The sequence below is a fragment of the Melitaea cinxia genome, chromosome 10 (assembly GCF_905220565.1).
Source record: "Melitaea cinxia chromosome 10, ilMelCinx1.1, whole genome shotgun sequence".
In the NCBI taxonomy this organism is placed as follows: Eukaryota; Metazoa; Arthropoda; class Insecta; order Lepidoptera; family Nymphalidae; genus Melitaea; species Melitaea cinxia.
The window spans coordinates 11,053,456-11,076,415 of record NC_059403.1 but is presented as its reverse complement, the minus strand read 5'-3'; the positions used below and the strand labels follow the sequence as shown (position 1 = coordinate 11,076,415).

Sequence of the window (22,960 nt, the reverse complement as noted above, 5' to 3'; positions counted from 1 at the left end):
TCAAGTTAATTTTACACGCAGAAAATTACAAAAGATCTAGGTAATAAAAACAGAAACAGATCCAATTTTTTTGTATAGAAAATGTAGTGTAATAGTCTAGATTGCAATAGCTATTTTAATTAATATCTTTCGATCTAAAAGATTATTGATGACGACTGTATAATACTAGCCGACTTGGCGAACTTCGTATCGCCTTATTTCTTGAATATAATAATTATATATATCGAAATAAAATATAGCCTATCTTTTAAGTTGGATCAAACTACATACGGTGTGAAAATTTTTAAAATCGGCTAAGCAGCTCAGGGGTCCATAGCGGACAAACAACGTGATGCGTAATCTAACTTTATATAAAATTCTCGTGCCACAATGTTCGTTACCATACTCCTCCGAAACAGCTGGACCGATTTTTATGAAATTTTCTGTGCATATCGGGTAGGTCTGAGAATCGGCCAACATCTATTTTTCATACTCTTAAATTATAAGGGGGCGGGGGATTAAGGGGGTTAATAACATACAGGGCAAAACAACGTGTGCGATGTCAGTCAGAATCGGCCAAGATCTAAGGCTAAGTTATAAGGGGGTGGATTATATGGCAAAACAACGTTTGCGGGGTCAGCTAGTTTAAATATATTATAAGATATAACTAACAGATATCATATGTATAAAAGTAACAGATTATTTATACGTCTTACCATTAATGGTAATCTGTGTTTGCACAATAACATTAATTTCAAATTCATTTTCAAATGCTGTAATAATAATGGTATTGTACGATTCGATTATTCAATCGTATAAGACATTATACCACGAAAGTAGAATGTTTCTTATGTCCGAGTTAATGTAATGCGCTTATTTCTACACACTTAAACTTGACCGAAGAAAGAACAGGTTCGATTAACACGGAAGTGTGTCAGTGACATAACTGATATAACATATGGATTATTGTAGTGATTGTTTTCAATATAATACAACAGTTATTTTGTTTTAATGCTATCCTGGTAATTGGTGGTGTGTGGCAGGACGGCAAAGGTATATAGAGGCGAGGTGAGTGCGCGGACGCCGATTGTAAGGCTGCTGTACGAGCGCGCTTGACGGCGCTATGCAGACGCGCGTTTAGTACATGTCACATCTGTACAGTTTTAAAATCTCGTGATATTATTGTTTACGCTCAATTTTTATAAGTTTTTTTTTTATTTATTTATAAGAACTGGCAGATAGCTGATACTGACATTGTGTTTCTGTTAAGTGTTTATAATTTTTATCGAAAATGTTGAGTGGTTGGCAGTTAATTCTTTCGAAACGTAAGTAATTTTCATGTTTTTAAAATATTATAAATAAATAAAAGAAAATAAGAAAAAATATTTAATTAATGTCCTTGTTTTAGTTTACATCTATAGTATACATTTATACATATTTGTATACGACAATGTACGTAGATCGAAAAGTATCTACATAAGTACAAAAAACAGGTGCATATGACTATAAATATTTTTGTAACAATAGGTGAAGTTGTACCTACCTATAAAAAAGTATTTAACGATTACAGTTTTTATAGTAAAATTTTTGTCTCATTAAAATGTAACTGGTTTTAATATAGAAAGGAGTTTTGTTTTACATTTAGCACATTTTTATTGTATTTTTATAAAGATACCACAAATGATCAAAATTAGTAAATTATTTCCTTAGAAACTAAATTTTACATGGCAAACAAAATTCAGCACAAAAACTTTATATTGATGTGCGAAAGTGTGAATAAATGAGTAAAAATAAATAAATATTATTTGTCGTATCTTGATTATTTCAATTATAATCAATATATGATTTAAACTGAAATAATTATTATAGTTCGCAAACAAAAAAAAACCCACTTTAATTTACACCGCAAGTAGTCAAAAAATTGACAGTTAAATACGCGTTATTAAGGCTAATTAAAAAAAAAACTTATTTAAATGTGTCTACACGACAAGCACCAGATTTCGATTAAAAAAAGAATCATCAAAACCGGTACACACAACAAAAAGTTAACCACCACGTAAGAAAAAAAATACCGTCGAATTGAGAACCTCTCTCTTTTTTATATGAAATTAAAACTTGACACTTAATAGCAAACTTAATTTTCAAAGTTAACTTTGAAAATTAAGTTTAATTATTAGTAACTTAATTTTGAAGTAAGCAACTATATTTAAAATATATAGGTATTATATCTAAAACAAATATTAACAATAATAATAATAGGAAAATCAAACAAGATTTAATTTTTATTTTTAAAAAGTTACAAAAGTGAGTTCTTTCCAGTTTACTTCGGCAAATTTACCCATTTACGTACTTAAAGTACCTAAATATCAAGAATTTAATAGCTGGCAATAAAAATTAAATTAATTTAAAAATGTATAAATTTATTAAGTAAGATTTTATCACGACAAAAACGTTATAAAATTATGATCAGGCTTCAACTTATTGTATTATATTAATTTTAATAAAAGTTATCAATTTATTTAGTAAACGAGGTCGCGTGTAGAAACTAGTGTAAAATTGTACGTAAAAACGGAGAAGGTCGAGTTACAAAATGTGTCAATTTCTGTGATTTCTACTTTATGAGGTCTTTAACCAAAAAATAATTAAAATAAACCTGTCTTCACATAACAATAATGAACAAGCGATATTTGAAAAATTTGAGAGATGAAGATATTATTCAAGCACAGTCTATTCCTATACAAAGTGCTACATTTTTGCAATTTTTAACCCAAAGGTTTAAAATGATTGTTTCACACATAAAGGAATATCAAATGGAAGAATAAACTATATCATATATTCCTTTTAACTAAATATATAATAACTAATCAAAATTAGCAAGAGTTTAACCGCTCTCTGCAAAAAAGGCGATTTAGTTAGACATACAAATTGCAAATAAAGGTTTATTTCAAATTTTTATTTGATTACTTAAAGCCTTAACAAAACCTCGAACTCTTCAGTTGCGTCGAGTAACCTCGTAATTAGAGTTTACGATGTTTTTTTTTTCTTTTGTTTCTTGCATCACAATAATTGTGATTAAGCACAACGGAAATATCTCGGTCAAAATATAAACAGACAAGCATTTTATAATAATAATAATAACCGCTTATCATCAGGTGAATAGCACGCTCGTTAGCAACACTAATAGTATAAAAACCAAACTGAGCCCTTTCCTGATTAGTATTCATCACACGTCAGAGTCACCTACAGTATAAAGAAAGACAGCTATTTAAAATTTGGTCACTGTAATTTGTATGCATGTCCTTTATTTTTAAAACTTCTAAAATTTTGTAGAGTCATTTACTGTTGTAAAATTTAACGATGTCTTGTAACTCGGACCTATATTGTGCTACGAAGAAAATAATATTCATGAAGTGGTGTAAGGTAGTGTATTCATGAAGAAAATAAAAAAATCGTGCTTGGGCTTTGCTGCAGCTGACTTAACATATACAAACAATAAGTAGATCAAACAAAAATAATTTAATATAAATTATTGTATAAAGATTCTTAAGATAGAATCAAAACCTGTTTCATTTATCAATTTTGTTTACGTCGGACATTAAAGGATTATATAATGTTTGTAATATCATTATTAGAATTTATTTATTATTAGAATTTATTTATAATATAATATAATTTTATAATATGAATATTTTAAATTTTTATTTTTCTTATCTTGGAATTATTCAATCAGTGAAATTTTAATTTTTAGTTTAGATTTTTAATTTTAATTTTTTGATTCTGATTTTTTTATATTTTACAATAGTTCAATCAATAAAACTAAATTTTTTAATTTTTTTTCTCTTTAATTTCAAAAGTTACAGTTATTCGATCGATTGAAATTTGATTTTAATTTGTATTTATTTTTGATTGTTAATGTTTAATTTTCACTTTGACTTGAATTTTCTAATTTAAATTTTTAGTTTTGATTTTTTGAATTTTGAATTTAATTTTGAATTTTTTTTCCAATCAAATTAAATTTAATTTTAATTTGTATATTTTAATTGTTAATTTTTTTTAATTGTTATCTTTTAATTTTGATTTTGATACTAATTTTTTAAACTTTACAAATTATATTAGTCGAATGAAGTTTGATTTTAAATTGTACTTTTGAATGTTAATGTTTAATTTTTTATTTTTTTATTTTTGCTTGTTAATTTTTTTAAATATTAATTATGATTTTCGAATTTTATTTTTAAATTTTGTTTTATAATTTTACTTCTAATTTTATTTTACTTAATTTTACGCAACTATAATTAATTAACATTACTATTATAAGAAAAAATCAAAATGGTCATGTCTAACTATTGTATAAAATAATCCATTATATATATATATTTTTTTTTCATGACTGTAATAAAGATTGTAAATAACGAATGTTCAAAAAAAAAAAAAAAAAAAATGCATGAAATAAAAGGCTTTTTTATTTTTTTATTTTTTTTTTATTTTTATTTTATTTTATTTTATTATAATGTTTGTATTGCTTAAAATTATTTAATGGTTAAATAATTCTAAGCGGTTAAAATTGGTGTGACATTGCTTAGAATTATCATAACCGGTCAGATTCGTGTACTTTTATAATAAGAGTTACTTTTGCATTAATGTCATTGATAAATTTGAGACGTTGTAAGAACCGCTAGACTGATGAGTCAAAATATAGACGACTAGCTGCTGCCCGCGACGTCGTCTGCGTGAATGCTATACAGCACCAAATACCTACGATTACACCTTTTAAAATAAAATTAATTTACCCGTTTCTTGACTAGATAAATAACTTTATGGTGATTCTGCTGAATTAAGCCATAAGTTGTGACTGAAGCAGATGGAGAAAATAATGAATATAAGTGGCTAAAAAAATAATAGATGGCGCTGCTTTAAAATTGTCTTGATACTACTTATACTCATTTAATTATGTTTATCGGCCTAAGTTACTTATATTGCGTGATTTTTATCGTGTGAAGCTAGCTTATAGAATGGTTATTAACATGATAACAATAACATTCAAATGTGCGTCGTTAGATTAAACGTTGTTACAGAATGCGTTGAAGAAATAAAGGTTCACTGCTCGTTCCCCGTAGGCTATAGTGTGATAATATGTAGCCTATATGTTGACCCGACTTCTTAATAATATTCGTGCAAATTTTGAAGTAAATCCATGCAGTACTTTTTGAGTTTATCCCGGACATATATACTGACAAACAGACAAAAATTCTAAAAACTATATTTTTGGCTTCGGTATCGACTGTAGATCACACCCCAAGTATTGTTTTAAAAAAATATTTAATGTGCAGTTTTGACTTTCCTACCATTTTATTATATGTATAGATAACAAATTTGGAATAGATTTAATATAAATGTATATACCTACAAAAAACTTAACCTGAAATATTTCCAATTTCTTATACAGTTTAGACCTCTATAGGTCTTTCTATTACTCTATCGTATATTTTGCTTGCCAGTCAACTGTATGCTTACACTTTACTTCTTTATTTTCTATATCAATTGCAATATTTTCTATTGCAAATATCACTTCCCACTTCAGCCTATCGCAGTCCACTGCTGGACATAGACCTCCACAAGTTCGCGCCAAAAATAGCGTGAACTCATGTGTGTTGCCCATAGTCACCAAGCTGGATAGACGGGTTGGTAACCGCAGGGCTGGCTTTGTCGCACCGAAGACGCTGCTGCCCGTCTTCGTCCTCTGTATTTCAAAGCCAGCAGTTGGATGGTTATCCCGCCATCGGTCGGCTTTTTAAGTAACGAGGTGGTAGTGGAACTGTGTTATCCCTTAGTCGCCTCTTACAACACCGTGGGTTAGAGGGGTGGCTACATTATTTAATGCCGTAGTCACACAGCAGACAACTATAACAACAGCAAATAGCAGTCAAACTAATAAAAGTATTAATATTAATACATGTGCGTGATTATTATAATATAACCTATTAAGAAATACATAAATATTAAACGTGCTATGTTAATGTAAGTGATTTTTTTTTATTTTAATCGATAAGTAGTTAAAACATATTTCATTTAAATTGTAATAAATCGATATTATTATTTTTATTACTAAACAGTTCCGTATATATATTATACAGATACTATTCAGGTTAATATGCTATTGTAAAATTAGAATGTTTTTTTTAATAATTTGTACAATAAACTATCGTTCACGCTTCATAACAATAATATGTGTAAGTGTGACGTCATATCATTGTTTTCGATTGAATAATAATAGACTGCTAGGCTATTTCTCTTTTATGATCAAGTAAAGGAAGTAGACCGTTTGTTACGTCGGAAGTATAAATTTAAATATTTGAAATATTTTAACGTAACTAAACGATTTTTAATACAAAGAGCTAACTGAGTAGTCTAAATTAATTATTTTTGAGAAATATAACGTTTTTACGTATTTATAAAAATATACCAACTTTTTTTAAACATTTATTGTTTTATCTATTCCATAATGTTAAAGTAGTATGACGAAGCTACAATTACTTTCATCACAAGCGACCACTACGTACTTATTTAATTACTAATTTATTTTAGCACACACAACACTTTAAGAGAATGTTGTCTTTCAAACTTTCTTGCTTTTATCTCAAACAAATTATACAAAATGTATACGTACTAAGATTTGTTCATACAGCAACCTGCCAACCCGCATTGGATCAGCATGGTGGATTAAGCTCTTATTCTTCTCCTACATGGGGAAAGAGGCCTACGTCCAGCTGTGGGATATTACAGGCAAAAGCGAGCGAGGTTTAATGAATTTGTCTTTGTAGACAATTTAAAGGTACAAGTAACATACATAAATAATAATGATGAAGAATTTAATTAACTTTCTTCTGTGATGTCTTCGGGAAAATCGATCATTTGTACCGCCTACGCGGTAATAAACGCGACAGAGGCCTGGTGATTTAATGCATTACGGTGAAAGGGAGCGGCTTGTTCAACGGCTCTCGTGCAACTCGTTGTTAGATAAACGTTGGTTCAATTCCTACCAACGCCGAAGGTCTCAGGTGATTACTTTACGGTAAACGATGTTTTTGCATATACGCAAACATCGAATCTTTATTCAAAAAATAATAATTAAAAATAAACAAAAAACCCGCCTGCGTGAAGAATAACTAATAGAAAATCAACTGAAAAAGCTGGAACAAGATAATAATTCAATATGCACACAAAGTCAGCGAAATAAATAGAAACAATATCAAACATTTTGTGCTGTACATTTAAAATATATTAATACGGTAGTCCTTCGAAACTTTATGCAACGTCGTACATAAAATGCTGTCGGAGACATGCACAAAGAGAGAATGATTTGACTTATCCTTCAATTTCATGCCTCCGACTGCATATTATCTACGACGTTGCATAAAGTTTCGAAGGACTACCGTATTAATATATTTTAAGCGTACAGCACAAAATATTTGATATTGTTTCTATTTATTTCGCTGACTTTGTGTGCATATTGAATTATTATCTTGTTCCAGCTTTTTCAGTTGATTTTCTATTAGTTATTCTTCACGCAGGCGGGTTTTTTGTTTATTTTTAATTATTATTTTATTTATGTCTTTTTAGTCAGACAAATTACGTAATCGGTTCAATTCATTAAAACAGTTTACATCATGTGGTTGATTAACTATTTTTTTAGGGTCAAGAGAACTGATAGCAAGCCCGGAGAAAGATCTCACTATGCTCAAAGCAACGTAAGCCTGACCTTTAGCAAATAGGTGACTGCTTAAGTCAACAACTATTAGTTTTAATATAATGAAATTATTATTAAAATTATTTGTTTGTATTTGGTATAATGTATTTGTTATTGATTTTATTAATGTAATTGTAAATTGGTGTGACATTTATTAATTTTTATTTGTAATTTTAATTGTATGTTTTTTTTAACCATTGTATTTTATTAGAAAGGCTACACCCCGAAGTTGATCGTCGCCTAGGAGGCGAGTTTGACATGGCATAGGCGTGGGAAAGAGCAAAGTCCACATTTTTTAAACTTTAATATTGTATTTCTGTATTAGTATTACGGTAATAATAATCATGATATACCTTTTTAAAATCCTTGTATTGTGCCCTTTAATTTGATACCCATATTGTAGTATTTGAGAAAAAAAAATTTTTTTTCATTAAATACAATGGCTTCGCGCAGCCGCCATGTTTGATGTTTTTTAATGTCACCTATCTAAGAACACTTGGGCAGCTAAGACGAACCTAACGATACCTCAATTATGTAAATCCGTTCAGCGGTTCTGGAAATATGAGGTAGTAAAGAATATTACATACAAATATACATACATACAAGATACGCGCGAAAAACATAACCCTTCCTTGGCAGTCGGGTAATAAAGAGTTGCTAGGCAGTGAAAGGGCCTATAGCATGCTACTAACGCAACTGGCTTGTTAATGGTAATGTTGACGTATTTCATTAATTAAACACACGTGTCTACTTCATTACATTTAAATAAATTAAATACTATCAACCTTAAGCGGCAGCCTACGGCGTCTTCGCGCATCAGATTGAACTTATTCTTAGATATTTTATCATCGCATTTGTGGATTTTCTATTACTCATGACTTCTTCTTAAAGTTCTTGTTAAGAATATATTTAATTATATCGAATAAATAACTGTAGTTATGTTTGTAATATAGATACCATCTGTACAAATAATATATGAACGATGTCGTCATCATTATATTTGTACTTTAAAGTTATGATGGCTTAAGGTATAATTTTCATGACTGTAGTTAATTTGTAGAGGCGTAAATTACACCCGCCAGTCTGTCTACCGTCGGCAACTGGTTCATCCCTGCCATTGGCCGACAGGGATCGTACGACGCTGGAATGCAACATCGTTTCAATAGAAATCTGCGATACGTTTACAAAAACTAGCACTTCTAACGAGTTTCTCAATTCCAATACCAATTTGGGTAATCGAGTTGACGGGAACGTGCCCGGTTTCCTCATATTGCTACTTTTTATACAAACGCGGCATACTACAGGTCGATTCGAGCGGTTAACAATTTGGTTTTTCTGAACGGGTATTTTAAATTTTAACGGCCGCACCTGTCACTGCTCTTAATATTCTAAAGTTGTAATAAAGCGGAAATATTAACTCCATTTTTGCGGTAAACCGATGACGATAGCTGAAATAAAGTGGCCATTGTTTGAACTTAAGGACTCAAAATCCATTTCATTTCAAAAGTAAATTCGTGTTGTTATACGTAATGTTTGGACTACCTAATCTAAAGTAGTTTTAAATTTTTATTCTAAACAAAATATAATGAAAATGATAAATAATTTCACTTTATTGGAATATATTGCAATAGCATCTGTAGAGGGTCGATCTTGGACGGATATAAAACAATTGTGTTGAGGATATATTTATTGAGGTTAGATATGAGCTTTTACAAATGACTTAATTAAAACGTGCCAATCGCAGCGACGGTTACTGGACGACTACAATAATGACTTATTACCTTACACTATATTAACATTTTACCAACACACAAATTTGTACCACATTACAGATAATATTGTACATGGGTCATAGATAATATTGTGTCGCTTACAGCATCAATGTTTAAACTTAAAACATTACACTTTATTTAATTCCCTAAAATAGTTGCTATTAAAATGAAACATTATCTATCTATACTAATAAATGAAGAGCAGTTTTTATGATTCCGTACCTCAAAAGGACAAAGGAACCCTATAAGGGATCACTTTTTTGTCCGTCTGTCTCAAGACCCCTTTTCTCAGGAATGCGTGGAGATGTCAAGCTAAAATTCATATCAAGTACTCAGGTCTACTGTCTCTTGGAGTTGTGAAAAAATCAAACTTCTGAGCAAACGCAGTCAAAAGACAGAGCCGCATATGCTGCAAATTTTCGACGCTCGCAAGGGAATCAATACTTACAGGGTACTTCCCGTGAACTCAGAATCTTAATATTTGGTACGAAGCAACGTCTTATAGCACAGATAAAGGAAAAATAGCGAAAAGCATAAATTTTTAGCAACATCATATAATAAAAATATTTTTAATAATTTTGTTTTACGGAACTCTCGGTGCGCGAGTCCGAACCGCACTTGACCGGTTTTTTGTTCGGTTATACTTACTGCGAAAACTTCTCAACCGATCGGAATAATACTTATACCATAAGATGCAGCGTGTTTCGGAGAAGGTTTTTTAGTATATGATATGTCCGTGATTACTTAAAATAAAATATGGGCGGACAGAGGTCGCTAGTTACCTATATATTACACAATTTTTTTTTTTTTTTTTTTTTTTTTTTTTTTTTTTTTTATAATAAATATTTACACAATACACACACAGTCGTCTGTTCCTAAAGTAAGCAACTTAATGCTTGTGTTATAGGTAACAGCCGACTGGTATATAGCTACATATTTTTTTTTTTCGATAAACATACTTATATATAATACATATACAATTATATATCCACAAAATGTTATCGATATAATCCTTCTCCTACATGGAGTAAGAGGTCTATGCTCAGCAGTGGGATGTTATGGGCTGAATGCGAATGTTATCGAGATACTCAAGTAGTCGGTATTATATAATTGATTCTAACAAAAATAATAATAATTTATATTCAAATAAATGCACATTTCATAAACACAACAACATAACGTATCAAAAAATATAGCCTCAATAGGGTATTTAAGCGGGTTTTTACGAAGCATAATAGCAAAAAGTATGTCAATCAGGTCGCAACGTTGATCAATACATTGTACAATATCTTGTATGCACTTCCCCGTCACAGTACAGTTAACATAAATACGTCATACACGAACCGTTGTTTAATTAAAATAACATTTGATTTGACTTATTCCCTTCCTATGGTCCATCGCATTAACTTCTTAATAATTACCTGTTAGCAATGTTTATTGTTCAGGTTTTATGTAGTTACGGACACAATATAATGAAAGGTAATGAGATGTTACACTATGAGGAAAAATAAGCAGGTACATGAAACATTAAAATATTACTAAGAAACAGACACGAATGTGTCGTTTCGAACAAATCACTGTTATTTATAAAGCAGCTACCTAAAGTAATAACTTTTATTAGTGAAACGTTAAGCCTTCCACTGCATCTGATCCTAATTCCGCTGACCTTTAAGGGTACCGACCATATAGAATGAGGTGATACATTTGTAAAATCGCAAAATACAACTATTATTATGTTTTGCTGCTGTGTCGTTGGTAATTTTCATTGTCAATAACGCTATGATGATGATGATAATTATGACCTTAACATTGATTTTGTCTGCTAAATAATAATATCGACTGAAATAGACTAAACTTAAAAAAAAAAACTGTTTCGTATATATTTATAATTATTGCTAGAAGACTTACAATTTCATGTTTTCAAGTTCGCTCACCTTATTAATCATAGCGTTATCTTTTATAGACAAGTGTTCTAACGTACAAACAAAATTACATATTGTTAAATATCGAAAATGGGAGATTATGATATTATCGCGTCCTTACAAGAACAATCGAAGCCTTTTAATTATATTGTATATAAATTTTGCTTTTGTAATTATCTAATACTACTTACAACTTACATACTTAAAAAAATTACATCTATACCTAAGTATATTATGATATATGCAACAGTCATCTCTGCTAAATAGTAAAATAAACACAACCTTTGGAAAATAAACATTTATTATTTATTTACCTGCATTTAGAACTACATTTAGAATTCTAGAATTAAAAAACATTTCATCAAAAGACTACGAATTATAATTTTATTGATTTTTTACAAAAAAAAAAGTTTCTTTTCAAATAAGGAAACAGTTCTAAAATTTGTTCAAAGCTGAAATTAAATGTGAGTGGATTTTAAAACATACTTAACCTCAGGATGACTCACCGACAGGATGTTTCTATAAATTCAATTAAGACTTGATTTGTATCTTTTGTAAAAGGAAGAAGGAATTGATAAATGTCAATGAAGATGCACGTTTCGATCGAAATTTAATAAACAAACGTGAATTTCTGTCCTACAATTTAGCTGCTAATGACTACTAACTAAACTAATAATGTCTTTGTCGAAACATTACGAGTACGAATGTCGCTATTCAGCTTAGTCTTGAATAATATGAATTTAGCTTTGAATGTAATTATAATAACGTTATTTACCAGATACTCTTACTTTCTATGTTCGAGCTAAATGCAAATGTTATAGCAGTTAGTTTTTTTAACTAATTCAATTTCTTATTTATTAAAATTTGTGTATTGTATACACACACACTTCTATACTTATTATTATTATTATATTATTATATTCTTTGCTGCCGTAACCACACAGCAGTGTATTGTATATGTAAGATGTGTTATAAATTATATTATCCAGTATTCTGGTAAAAATTCTTTTGTCGTCAACGTTTATTTAGGAATGTTTACAAAAGTACCACACTGGTTTAAACCAATAACAATTGTGTTTAAAGGTTGTGTTGATATAAGTATATATCAAAAATAATTTGTTTGCAACGAAAAAAACCGATTTCAATTACATGAACCTATAATACAAAGTAGGTAGACGAAAATATTGTCAAGTAAATGTGTAATATGCGACAGATCTCGATTAAATTGGAACCACGTGACAAGCACCTGCTTTCGATTAAAAAAATAACTATCGAAATCAGACCGGCCAGTAAAAAGTTATGATAAATAAATAAATACAATCGAATCGAGAAACTCCTCCTTTTTTTGAAGCCGGTTAAAAAATAGATCGCTTAATAATTGCATCTAGAAATCAATAGATTCAAATGATACATTTGATAATAATAGATAATAACAACCGCACTGGTGTAGTGGTCCGTGTGCCGTGACAGTGCCTACACACCGGCGATTTGGGGGTTCGATTCCCGCTCGGGATGGATATTTATATTTACAAATATTTTTTTCCGATTTGAATGTATGTATGTCCTTGCGGGTCTCCCCATCGTGCTTCGAAGAGCACGTTAAGCAGTCGGTCCCTATTGTTATCATAAATAGCTGATAGCGATCTTTACTCATAATAGGAAAGTTCCAATCCTTCTCCCACATTGAAAAAGAGTGCTATGGGATGCAGTAGTGGGATTTTAAAGGCTGAATTTAAGGAAATAAGAAATAATTACATATGACTGACAAACTTCGAAATTAGCAAACTAAAAAACTTTTAGGTGGCCGCCGCAGTATACTTACCCATAATAACTATAATTAGAATTCTTCCATGCCTCGTAAGGCACACTTCATACATTTTTATTGCATAATCTAATTCTAAGAATTTTATAGGTAGTCTTGTAACTAGCTCATTGACGCAGTTTGAAGTGACCCTGCTTTCCTGTTTCCGCGGGTTGCGGTTTTGATTCCCGCCCGAGTCTGGGTGTAATATTTGTATTTATATATTTATATATGTAATATTTCTATGTACATTTATCAAAAAAAAGTATCTAGCTATATCAGCCGGCTGTTACCTGTTACACAAGCATTAAATTGCTTACCATAGGAACAGACAACCTTGTGTGTATTATTTATTTATTTATTAAATGAGGGTGACCACTAACCTATCGGTTTACAGTATCGGCTCGGTATCCAGTATATAGGATAAGTAATATAGAGCTATTTTAGCAGATAACTTCTAACATTTCTTAAGTACTGGATAGTTTTCATTTATACTTATATATTTGAGTAGGTATATTATGTCATATCGAAAATGCTAAAAATTACGAAACGTAAACTAAAAGTAAGTTTTTTGATACATTAGATAACGAAGTTAGCGAATTCATGTTAACTAAGAAAATTTTGTTTTTTTTTTTATATTGTAAGTATTTCTCAAAATCTTACTATTCCTCTCTTTGCGTACGACATATCTCACACGGTCTACCTACCTCATAGGTTGTAAAAACTTTATATTTTTAACTTTTATCCTCAACTATTATCTAAAAATGACTACCATGTTAAAAATTCAAAATTGGATGGCGAAATTTAAACGAATTAAAATTAAAGAAGATATTTACAAGATAAAAATAGTGACTTCACTTTTTTCTTTAAAACACTAATCGCTCCTTTACTCAAATTATTATATTATAAAAATAGTCCGTTATCCGAAAACTAACACAATAATTGGAATCCTGAGTAAACAATGGCAAATATTTTCGAAGGCCATACGAATGTACTTCTTGATCTGGGATTCTGGGCGCTTGTTTTTCGATAGTGTTTCGTGAGTGTTTTCGAGCACATGATATAGAATATGATATTTAAACAGTATCAAGTATTTCTTATATTAATTTATTAATTTATGATTGTCTTTTGTGAACAGTTTTTATAATACCGCAACGATGGGTTATGGCGATAATGGGATTCCTCGCAGTTGCAAATGCATACACGATGCGGGTCTGTCTGAACATTGCGATAACACAGATGGTGAGAAGACACGCCCCTACACAAGCATATGAGGACGGCTCCTGTCCTGCTCCTGATCTGGATGAAGTGGTTGCTGATCATACAGTTAGTATCTTGCTATTATACTTATAGTACAGGTATTTTATACCTTTTTTGAGCACCAGTCCTTAGCTAATCGTGTTGTCAATCTTTGTATTGTAGTTATATCATTAATAAGATAAGGTTTCATTGTATTAACATGACTGTGATGGAAAATAAATCATATTCATATATTATCATCATATATCAATCATAATTATACATTATTATTATTATTAGTATCAGGTCTACGTCTTCAATCACTTAAATTGCATTTTTCTAAACATATTTCTGAAAGAAATAACCTAAATGAATAAACGAGAAATTTTCAATCAGATCAATGAGTTCGTTTGTGTGTTTAACACATTTTTTTCAATAATTCGAACATTTACTAGTCTGTGAAGCTTAGATGTATAAGTATAGATGTTAATGTTTATGGATAAGTATATCTAAGATTTATAGTAAAATCCAAAACTAGGAAGTAATAAATAGGTTCTTACTAAGTAACTCTATTTTTAAGTCAACATAACGTGATATTTACAAATAAATTTATGTTAGGAATGTTCCTATTTCACAAGTATTTATTATTATTAATTTATATGTACATTTTACGTTCTTATATTGTCATATCGATGGCTCCTAAGTATACTGAGTCAACTAATAACTTTTGATAATTTAATTTTTTAAGATATTAATAACATTTACTTGATTTCCTATCTACCTATGTAAGAAAAAAATAAAGTTATTAAAAGTAGAGTTGACTCAGTATACTTAGGAGCCATCGATATGTCATCGTTTACACAAAGCGTGAAACTTTAATTATCGTGTTATATAATGACAGCCATAAAGTAGGCTATTTTAGGCTAAATAGATCTTTTAGGGTAATAGGGAATTTTCACAAATAGATTTTGTGTAATAAATGGTTCTCTTCTTAGAAGTGTTTGAAGTAAAACTTCTTTACGCGCGCTTGACATGGGGGATAAGCTGGTGAATGCGTGACGGGTACGTTACGAAAAAAGTGATCGGGCGAGGCGAACGGAAGTTGAGAAGGAGATATAAACTATGGAAGTTTTACTTCAGTCATGTGGTCTACAGCACACTCGTTTTTTTAACTTTTCATATCCAAACTTTTACCCTTTACCCACAGTAAAATTAGTTACCCAGATAGCGTAATGAAATACAGTTCTATAAATATATTATATACCTGTATGTTGAATTTATCAAACACTATTATTAAAATTTTTAAATCTTCATATTTCCTTTAAATCTTCATATTGTACACTCTCTATCTGTCGCTACTAGGTAGGTATATCGTGTCCTGTACCCAAAGGTTTTTAGGAAGTAATCGCTCTTCAGAGAAAAGATCGCCGCTGTACGCATCTTTGTTTTTAATTGCTACTGTTTCTATTTTTGTGTATAGTAAAGAATATATAAGTTTAGTTAGTAATAACACATTTATAATGATTAGTACTTGCCTTCTGAAGTCACTATATTAAAAAACTGCATTTTGGCTGGTTTTATTAAAAATTTTATCTTTTTAATTGAACCCGTTATTTTCAATAACAATTTCGGTCATTCGCTCCTATAAAAAAAATGTGTAATTCATTAATAGTTTGATTCGAAAGTAGAAGCCACGGATTGACCCTGTCCCACAATGCTCGAGTGTGACTAATCCGTAACCGAAGCGAGTATTGCTAACGCGATCTTAAAGTAATTAATTTAAAAACAAATACATATGCTTGTCATCGATCTTTCATGGTTTTGATTATTTACTGCAAGTTTTCCTTTAGTAAAAAGTGAAGTGGAAATTATCAGAACTGTAAATATAAGGCAATGTATACTTAGTCCATTACCAGGACCATTTTATTTTATATACTTAGTATAATATCATAATAGAAAAACAGATAACGCATATATCTAGCTAAGTATGTGTTCTCGTATCTTAAATAATGTTTTTTTTTCAGGAAATAAACGGATATAACTGGGATGAAGAGACACAAGGCATAATTCTTAGTGCTTTCTACTATGGATACATAGTCACTCACTTACCAGGCGGTATGCTCGCTGAAAGGTTTGGTGGGAAGTATTCCCTCGGTTTCGGCGTCCTTAGCACAGCTGTATTCACACTATTTACACCTTGGGCAGTTAGCTTAGGAGGCGCCACTGGGCTTATCATTTTAAGAGTTCTTGAAGGACTTGGCGAGGTAATGATTATTAAACTATAAATATTTTAGATTAAACGCAAAATTTAGAGGTGTCTGATCTATCTCTTATGATATATGTTTATATACTTTAGGGTACAACATTTCCGGCGTTAAACGCAATGTTAGCCAGATGGGCACCTGTATCTGAAAGAGGACGTATGGGTTCTTTAGTATTTGGAGGAGCTCAAATTGGCAATATTGCAGGCACATATTTCTCAGGACTTGTTATCAAACAAACTGGCGAATGGCAATCAGTATTTTATCTATTTGGTAGCATCGGTATACTCTGGTTCATTTTATGGGTAAGATTTTGAATACGTTATTGAATTGGATAAAAATTATTTCAAAAAAATCAAATACATGAATTGGCTTTTGAAAAGTACAATAATTTTGTTTAAAATTATTTCAGGCATTACTTTGCTACAACGACCCCGAATCTCATCCCTATATCTCTGACAAAGAAAAAAAATATCTTGAAGAAGCTCTTGGCAGACATAATAACAGTCAACCATCTTCAATTCCTTGGAAAGCCATTTTTATGTCTGTTCCTCTTTGGGCTCTTGTTTGCGCACAGGTTTGTATTACTATTGTAATTAGTGTTGCCCAAATTCAGTCTTGGTCTTGCAGTCTTGGTCTTGTTCTTGCGTTTTTGCAAGACCAAGACCAAGAACAAGACCGCGTATTTTTAGCAAGACCAAGACCAAGACTGACCGTGCAAGACTTGAGCAAGAACAAGACATAGCCTGCAAGACTCTTGCGTCTTGCAGCTAGGACTTAGCGCTATTTCACTGAGTAGTTAGGTGTAACAGTTCGGTGTATAGGTAGGTACGCTTAGGAATTCTATGAGACGCAAAAAACTGTATCAAAGAATATGAAAAACTGGACCTATGCGCATTACGACTAATACCATAAACATAGCGAATAAAAAAATATCTATTAAAATCAAACTGAGTGCATGCATAGTTATGTTTTAACCATCGGCACTTTGATAATGCGGCATCAAAGGTTTTGTACTTACTTCTCAAAGAAATTTGCCGCTTTTCGGAAGTACATGGTTATGATACACGCGCCGGCGGCTTCTTTTGAAATCTAAAACAATCGTTGCCGCCACGCCGAAATCATAACATTTGACACTATTTGATTGCCGCCATAGGGCGTAGGTATACTCATGCAAAATAATTTCGAATTTTAAGAGTACCTACAGGTGTTCCAAAGAATAAATAAGTTTCAGAGTGCTTAGAATGAAAATGAATACATTATACTGATCACGCAAGTAGTATTATGATTAGGATAAAATGGTAAGGATAGGTAGTAGATGTCATATTAATTCATTCTAGTAAGTATATATTATAATATTGATTACTTATATGGTTTTAAACTAATTACTTAGGTACTATTATTGTACATTTAGTCATTATATTTCTTAAGTTTTTACAAGAAAAAATAGCAAAAAGTGTTCAAATATCACCCGTTTAATAAATATTGTAGCCACTTTTAAATATACTTGAAACGTGTAAAAAAATTCTACAAAACTAATAAAATAATATAAAAAGCGTAGGTACTTACCTACTAATAAAATAAAAAGCCTGCGATAAGAGTTTTTAAAATACAGTCAAGTTATTGTAATTAATTTGTTTTTTTACATGTTTTAGCAAATGTAAGCTTATAAATCATAAATGTTTATTAAGAAACAGGTTCTTCCATGGAAAACGACATATAGGTCAGTTGATTTTTCGAATTTCTTATCAAATCTTCAGTTATTTATTAATCTGCTTGATCTTTACTATGGCTATGTTAATTCAAGCTCACAATGTTCCAATTCTAATACGTTTTTCTAAGATTTAAAGTAAACTTTAATAAATAGTAATAGACTAATAGGTAATTGCAAGACTTGCAAGACTCTTGCTGCAAGACCAAGACCAAGACCAAGACTGGGAGCGCAAGACCAAGACCAAGACCAAGACCAGGTGTATTGGCGCAAGACCAAGACCAAGACTGGCTAAGTCTCGTCTTGTTCTTGCATTTGGGCAACACTAATTGTAATGACTACTAGCTTACTTTGGATTGCTCTTTGTACTGTTCTAATTTTACTCACAAAAAAGGAAATATTTTTAAATATATATATTTTGATAAATATTTTTTGAAAATTTTTTATTTTTATTTTATTATGATTTGGCATTGAAAAATACATACAACCCTAAATGTTCATACTTTTTCCACCAACCCCCTATTTTTTAATAGCGTTTACTGGGTACCAACGTTTGCCCGGTCAGCTAGTTAATATTATTAAAAGCACCTTTAGATTAACAATAAATTTATAAATCGACTGATGTTTAAGTGATAAGGAAATTCAATTTTATTGGTTATATTTGTGCATGCAACCGTGAACGCTGTCAATAAATTACGCCTCTTGCACTGCGGACCTCGCGCAAATAATACAATACTATGTCTATTTATAGTCAAGATTCCTTGAATAACATTTATTTGAGCAATTTACTATCCGTTATACTTTTCTACTTCATTGAAGCAATAATTTTATTTTGTCACAGATCGGTCACGACTACGGATATTTCACGATGGTGACAGATCTTCCAAAGTACATGACTGGAGTATTAAAATTCGATATTCATGAGACTGGAACGCTTGCTGCTCTGCCCTATGCAGTTATGTGGATCAGTTCGATACTGTTTGGATGGATCTGTGATAAAATAGTTAAGCGGCAATGGCTGACTGTGACCAATGCGAGGAAGACTTTTACTACAATAGGTATGGACATAATTAATTCAATCAAAATTTTTATTAGCAGGGTGTACCTTAAAAATTACTCGTATTATAGAATCGCAAAAATAAAATAAAAGCAGAAATTCATATAAGGGAAAACATTATAATGCAAATAAAATTTCAGCGATGACAGCCGCACTTATACAAGTGCATACACAACTATGTTACTTAGTTACCGACTTGTTTTCAAAACGTAAACAATGTAAGAATCCGGTCCACAAATTAGATAGCCAGCATTAATTGGAATGAATAACCTAAGCGTTGACAAAGTTTTGCATAGATTTTACTGTGTGATTAAGATCCACGAGGACAAGAAGAATACTAATGGTATCGCTTGAGAAAGCGTGTCATAATACTTAAGCTGGTGTATTGTGATGTGTTCCGGCAGATTGAGCTAATTGACACTACAAGGTCGATAATTAGAATGCACGTTCGTTGCTGGCAGCAAAAGTGAAATGTGGTTTGGTTTTGCAAGACAGACACATAATCGTATCTTATAATGTCGTAGACGGGATTACAAACTTAAATAATTGCTATGTATAAAATACCATTTGAAAATTTATAACACGATACTCGTAGTTCTTTCGTTATACTTAATGTGTCCTCACTTGGATTACGCTTCAATCTTCAAGATATTATTCCCTTCTAGGAGTAACGCTCGCTATCAGGTGTACGTGATTACAACCCGGGCCGACAGTTTAACGTGCTCTTGGTCGCACGGTACGGAGACCCACAAGGACTAACAACCAGACCGGAAATAAATATTTGTATAAACACAAATATCCACTCCGAGCGGGAATCGAACCGGCGACTATCTGTTTAGGCGCCGCAAACACAGCACAAGGACCATTACACCAGAGCGGTCGTCACTTGGATTAAATCACATTAATTGTAATGAGATTAGTAATGCTATAAATTTAGCGTGCGATGTTAATCTGTAAATCTGATTTGATTATAACTACTGACAAGATATTTATTTTAGTAGACAGATACCTACTTACGCTATATTCAGTTGAGTTAATAAAAATTAAAATTACATCACGTCTAAACTTGACTATAGCTACATAATTCCTAAAAGTCTAAAACTTTTTATTCTCCTTTCAGCTTCCGTTGGTCCAGGAATATGTATGATATTGGCCTCGTATTCTGGCTGCAATACAGAGGCTGTCGTAATTCTTTTCACTGCATCTATGGGTCTAATGGGAGCCTTCTACCCCGGCATGAAAGTAAACGCATTGGATTTGAGCAGCAATTTCGCGGGTACGATAATGGCGATTGTCAACGGTATTGGAGCAATTACTGGTATCATCGCGCCCTATTTAGTGGGATTGTTGACACCTGATGTAAGTATTAGAATTATTCTGCTCTGTGTACCACTTTTAGACACAGTACAGACTATGTATATTACTTATTGTAGACATCATCTGGTATTGACATTAAAATGTATGTTAATATTAAAAGGTTGCAAAACGTTATTCTTCAGAATAAGAAGCATCTAATGTCCAACCAATTGCGCCTCTATAAAATTTTATAATTGCTGCTGCGTATTGTGTGGCTACGGCACTAAAGAATTTAGCCACCCCCTCTCTTCCCGTGGGTGTCGTAAAAGGCGACTAAGGGATAACAAGGTTCCACAACCACCTTGGAACTTAAGAAGCCGACCGATGGCGGGATAACCATCCAACTGCTGGCTTTGAAATACACAGGCCGAAGACGGGCAGCAGCGTCTTCGGTGCGACAAAGCCAGTACTGCGGTCACCAACCCGCCTGCCCAGCGTGGTGACTATGGGCAAAACACATGAGTTCACGTTATTTTTGGCGTAAACTTGTGGAGGCCTATGTCCAGCAGTGGACTGTATAGGCTGTAATGATGATGATGATGATGAAAATTTTATAATTGGAAAAAAATTACGTAAACCTAAATTTGTTTTGCTTTTTCCAAGCTGGTTGCTTTTTCTTTATTTAAATGATGCAAATGGTCATGTATCACCTTTCACTTTCCTTCTGAATGGTAAAGTTTTTCTAACCTAATAACATGATTTTTTGCAGAGTACCTTAACACAATGGCGATTGGTATTTTGGATAACATTAGCCGTTTTTATCGTAACCAACCTAGTGTTTGTTGCGTGGGCCTCTGGCGATGAGCAGTGGTGGAACTCTCCATCTCAAGACACGAAACAACAAGAAGTTGAAGCAGCTACGAACCAGTCAATTAACAGTGAAGTGAAATTGTAAAATTAATAATAGATGTCTATCCAAAGGCCATTATTGGATAAACAGGGTTGACAGGGGTATAAAAAAGGGTAGTTCGTGAAAGATTGATAGAGGCTATTGTTTATCGATTTTAAATCGAATCAAAATCGAGAAATGTGCAATCGACCAGAAAAAAATCCTATTAGTAATACCCGCTGAAAAAATCTTGCTTATAATTTAACAAAATGTAGATTTGATATACGAATCTACAAAAACGATGCGTCCATAGTACAAAACTAAGTTTGAAACATTGGCTATTAATTAATCCCGTGTTATGTGATAATAATAGTATAATCAATATACATATACATAGTGTTGTGAATTGTTGAAAATTGGGTGTATTGGTGATGAAATAGGTACTTAAGTTTTTTTAATATTTTTAACTGAACTACAACTAAGCAATACAATGTATGTATTACGACCGGTTTCTGTATTAATCTTCTAAAGCCCAGTTCTTATATTAAGAAAATTTGAGCTAACATTCGAAATTTAACGGTTCGTCGTTTTCTGGAAATAGAAACTGGGCATTTCTAAATGTACCTATTTTCTTACCATAGATACTAAATATTTTATGGGAAAAAATATGACAAAAGTTACAATTCAGTATTATTAATTAATGTGTGTATAAAACCTCATTTGTACGGGCAATAATTGGAATATTTCCGTAATATAGAAACCGTTCGTTAGTTGGGAGCCGTGATTGACGGTAGACAGAAATAAAACATTCTGTTAGTGGGATTAAAGTTGTAATACAGATGTAAGATTTAGATTAGAACAATAAACCTGAATGATTACATTACAAGGTCGTGAGTAAACGCATAATACTACAAAATTGTAATGTAGTTAATGACTTGATTAAATCTTTATAACTAAATTCTTGTCAGTCAAAAAATATTTTTTAGATAAAAACCGCCTTCAAAAGCATTTAATTTAAAAGTGAATCCTTGTATTTTACTGTATAAAAAGTTTATAAAGTGTTTTATCATATCATAAACAATATAATAAGTTTGTTTAAACACGTTTGTCACGAAGCAAAAAAAATTAAAAAAAAAGCACTTCAAACTCAGCTAGAAGTACCAGGTTAATTTTAAAACGCATACAAAACATTTCAGTGAAAGTTATTATTTTATATTTATTTGATATTATTTAAGGTCACGATCGAAACACATTTTGTTCACGTAGAATTTTATTGTGAAAATTTGATG

General features: G+C 31.4%; 1 protein-coding gene across 1 annotated transcript in view; it reads left to right on the top strand.

Annotated features, from left to right (window-relative positions):
* Positions 1 to 22,570, top strand: part of LOC123657419 (putative inorganic phosphate cotransporter) — a 44,005-nt gene extending 21,435 nt beyond the window's left edge. Inside the window, exons 2-8 of the mRNA XM_045592966.1 lie at positions 14,357 to 14,544; positions 16,482 to 16,721; positions 16,814 to 17,023; positions 17,131 to 17,295; positions 19,271 to 19,487; positions 20,607 to 20,845; positions 21,552 to 22,570. Of these exons, the coding sequence (XP_045448922.1) occupies positions 14,357 to 14,544; positions 16,482 to 16,721; positions 16,814 to 17,023; positions 17,131 to 17,295; positions 19,271 to 19,487; positions 20,607 to 20,845; positions 21,552 to 21,737 (1,445 nt within the window). The 3' untranslated portion in view covers positions 21,738 to 22,570. The remainder of the gene's footprint in view (positions 1 to 14,356; positions 14,545 to 16,481; positions 16,722 to 16,813; positions 17,024 to 17,130; positions 17,296 to 19,270; positions 19,488 to 20,606; positions 20,846 to 21,551) is intronic.
* The last annotated feature ends 390 nt before the right edge of the window (positions 22,571 to 22,960 follow it).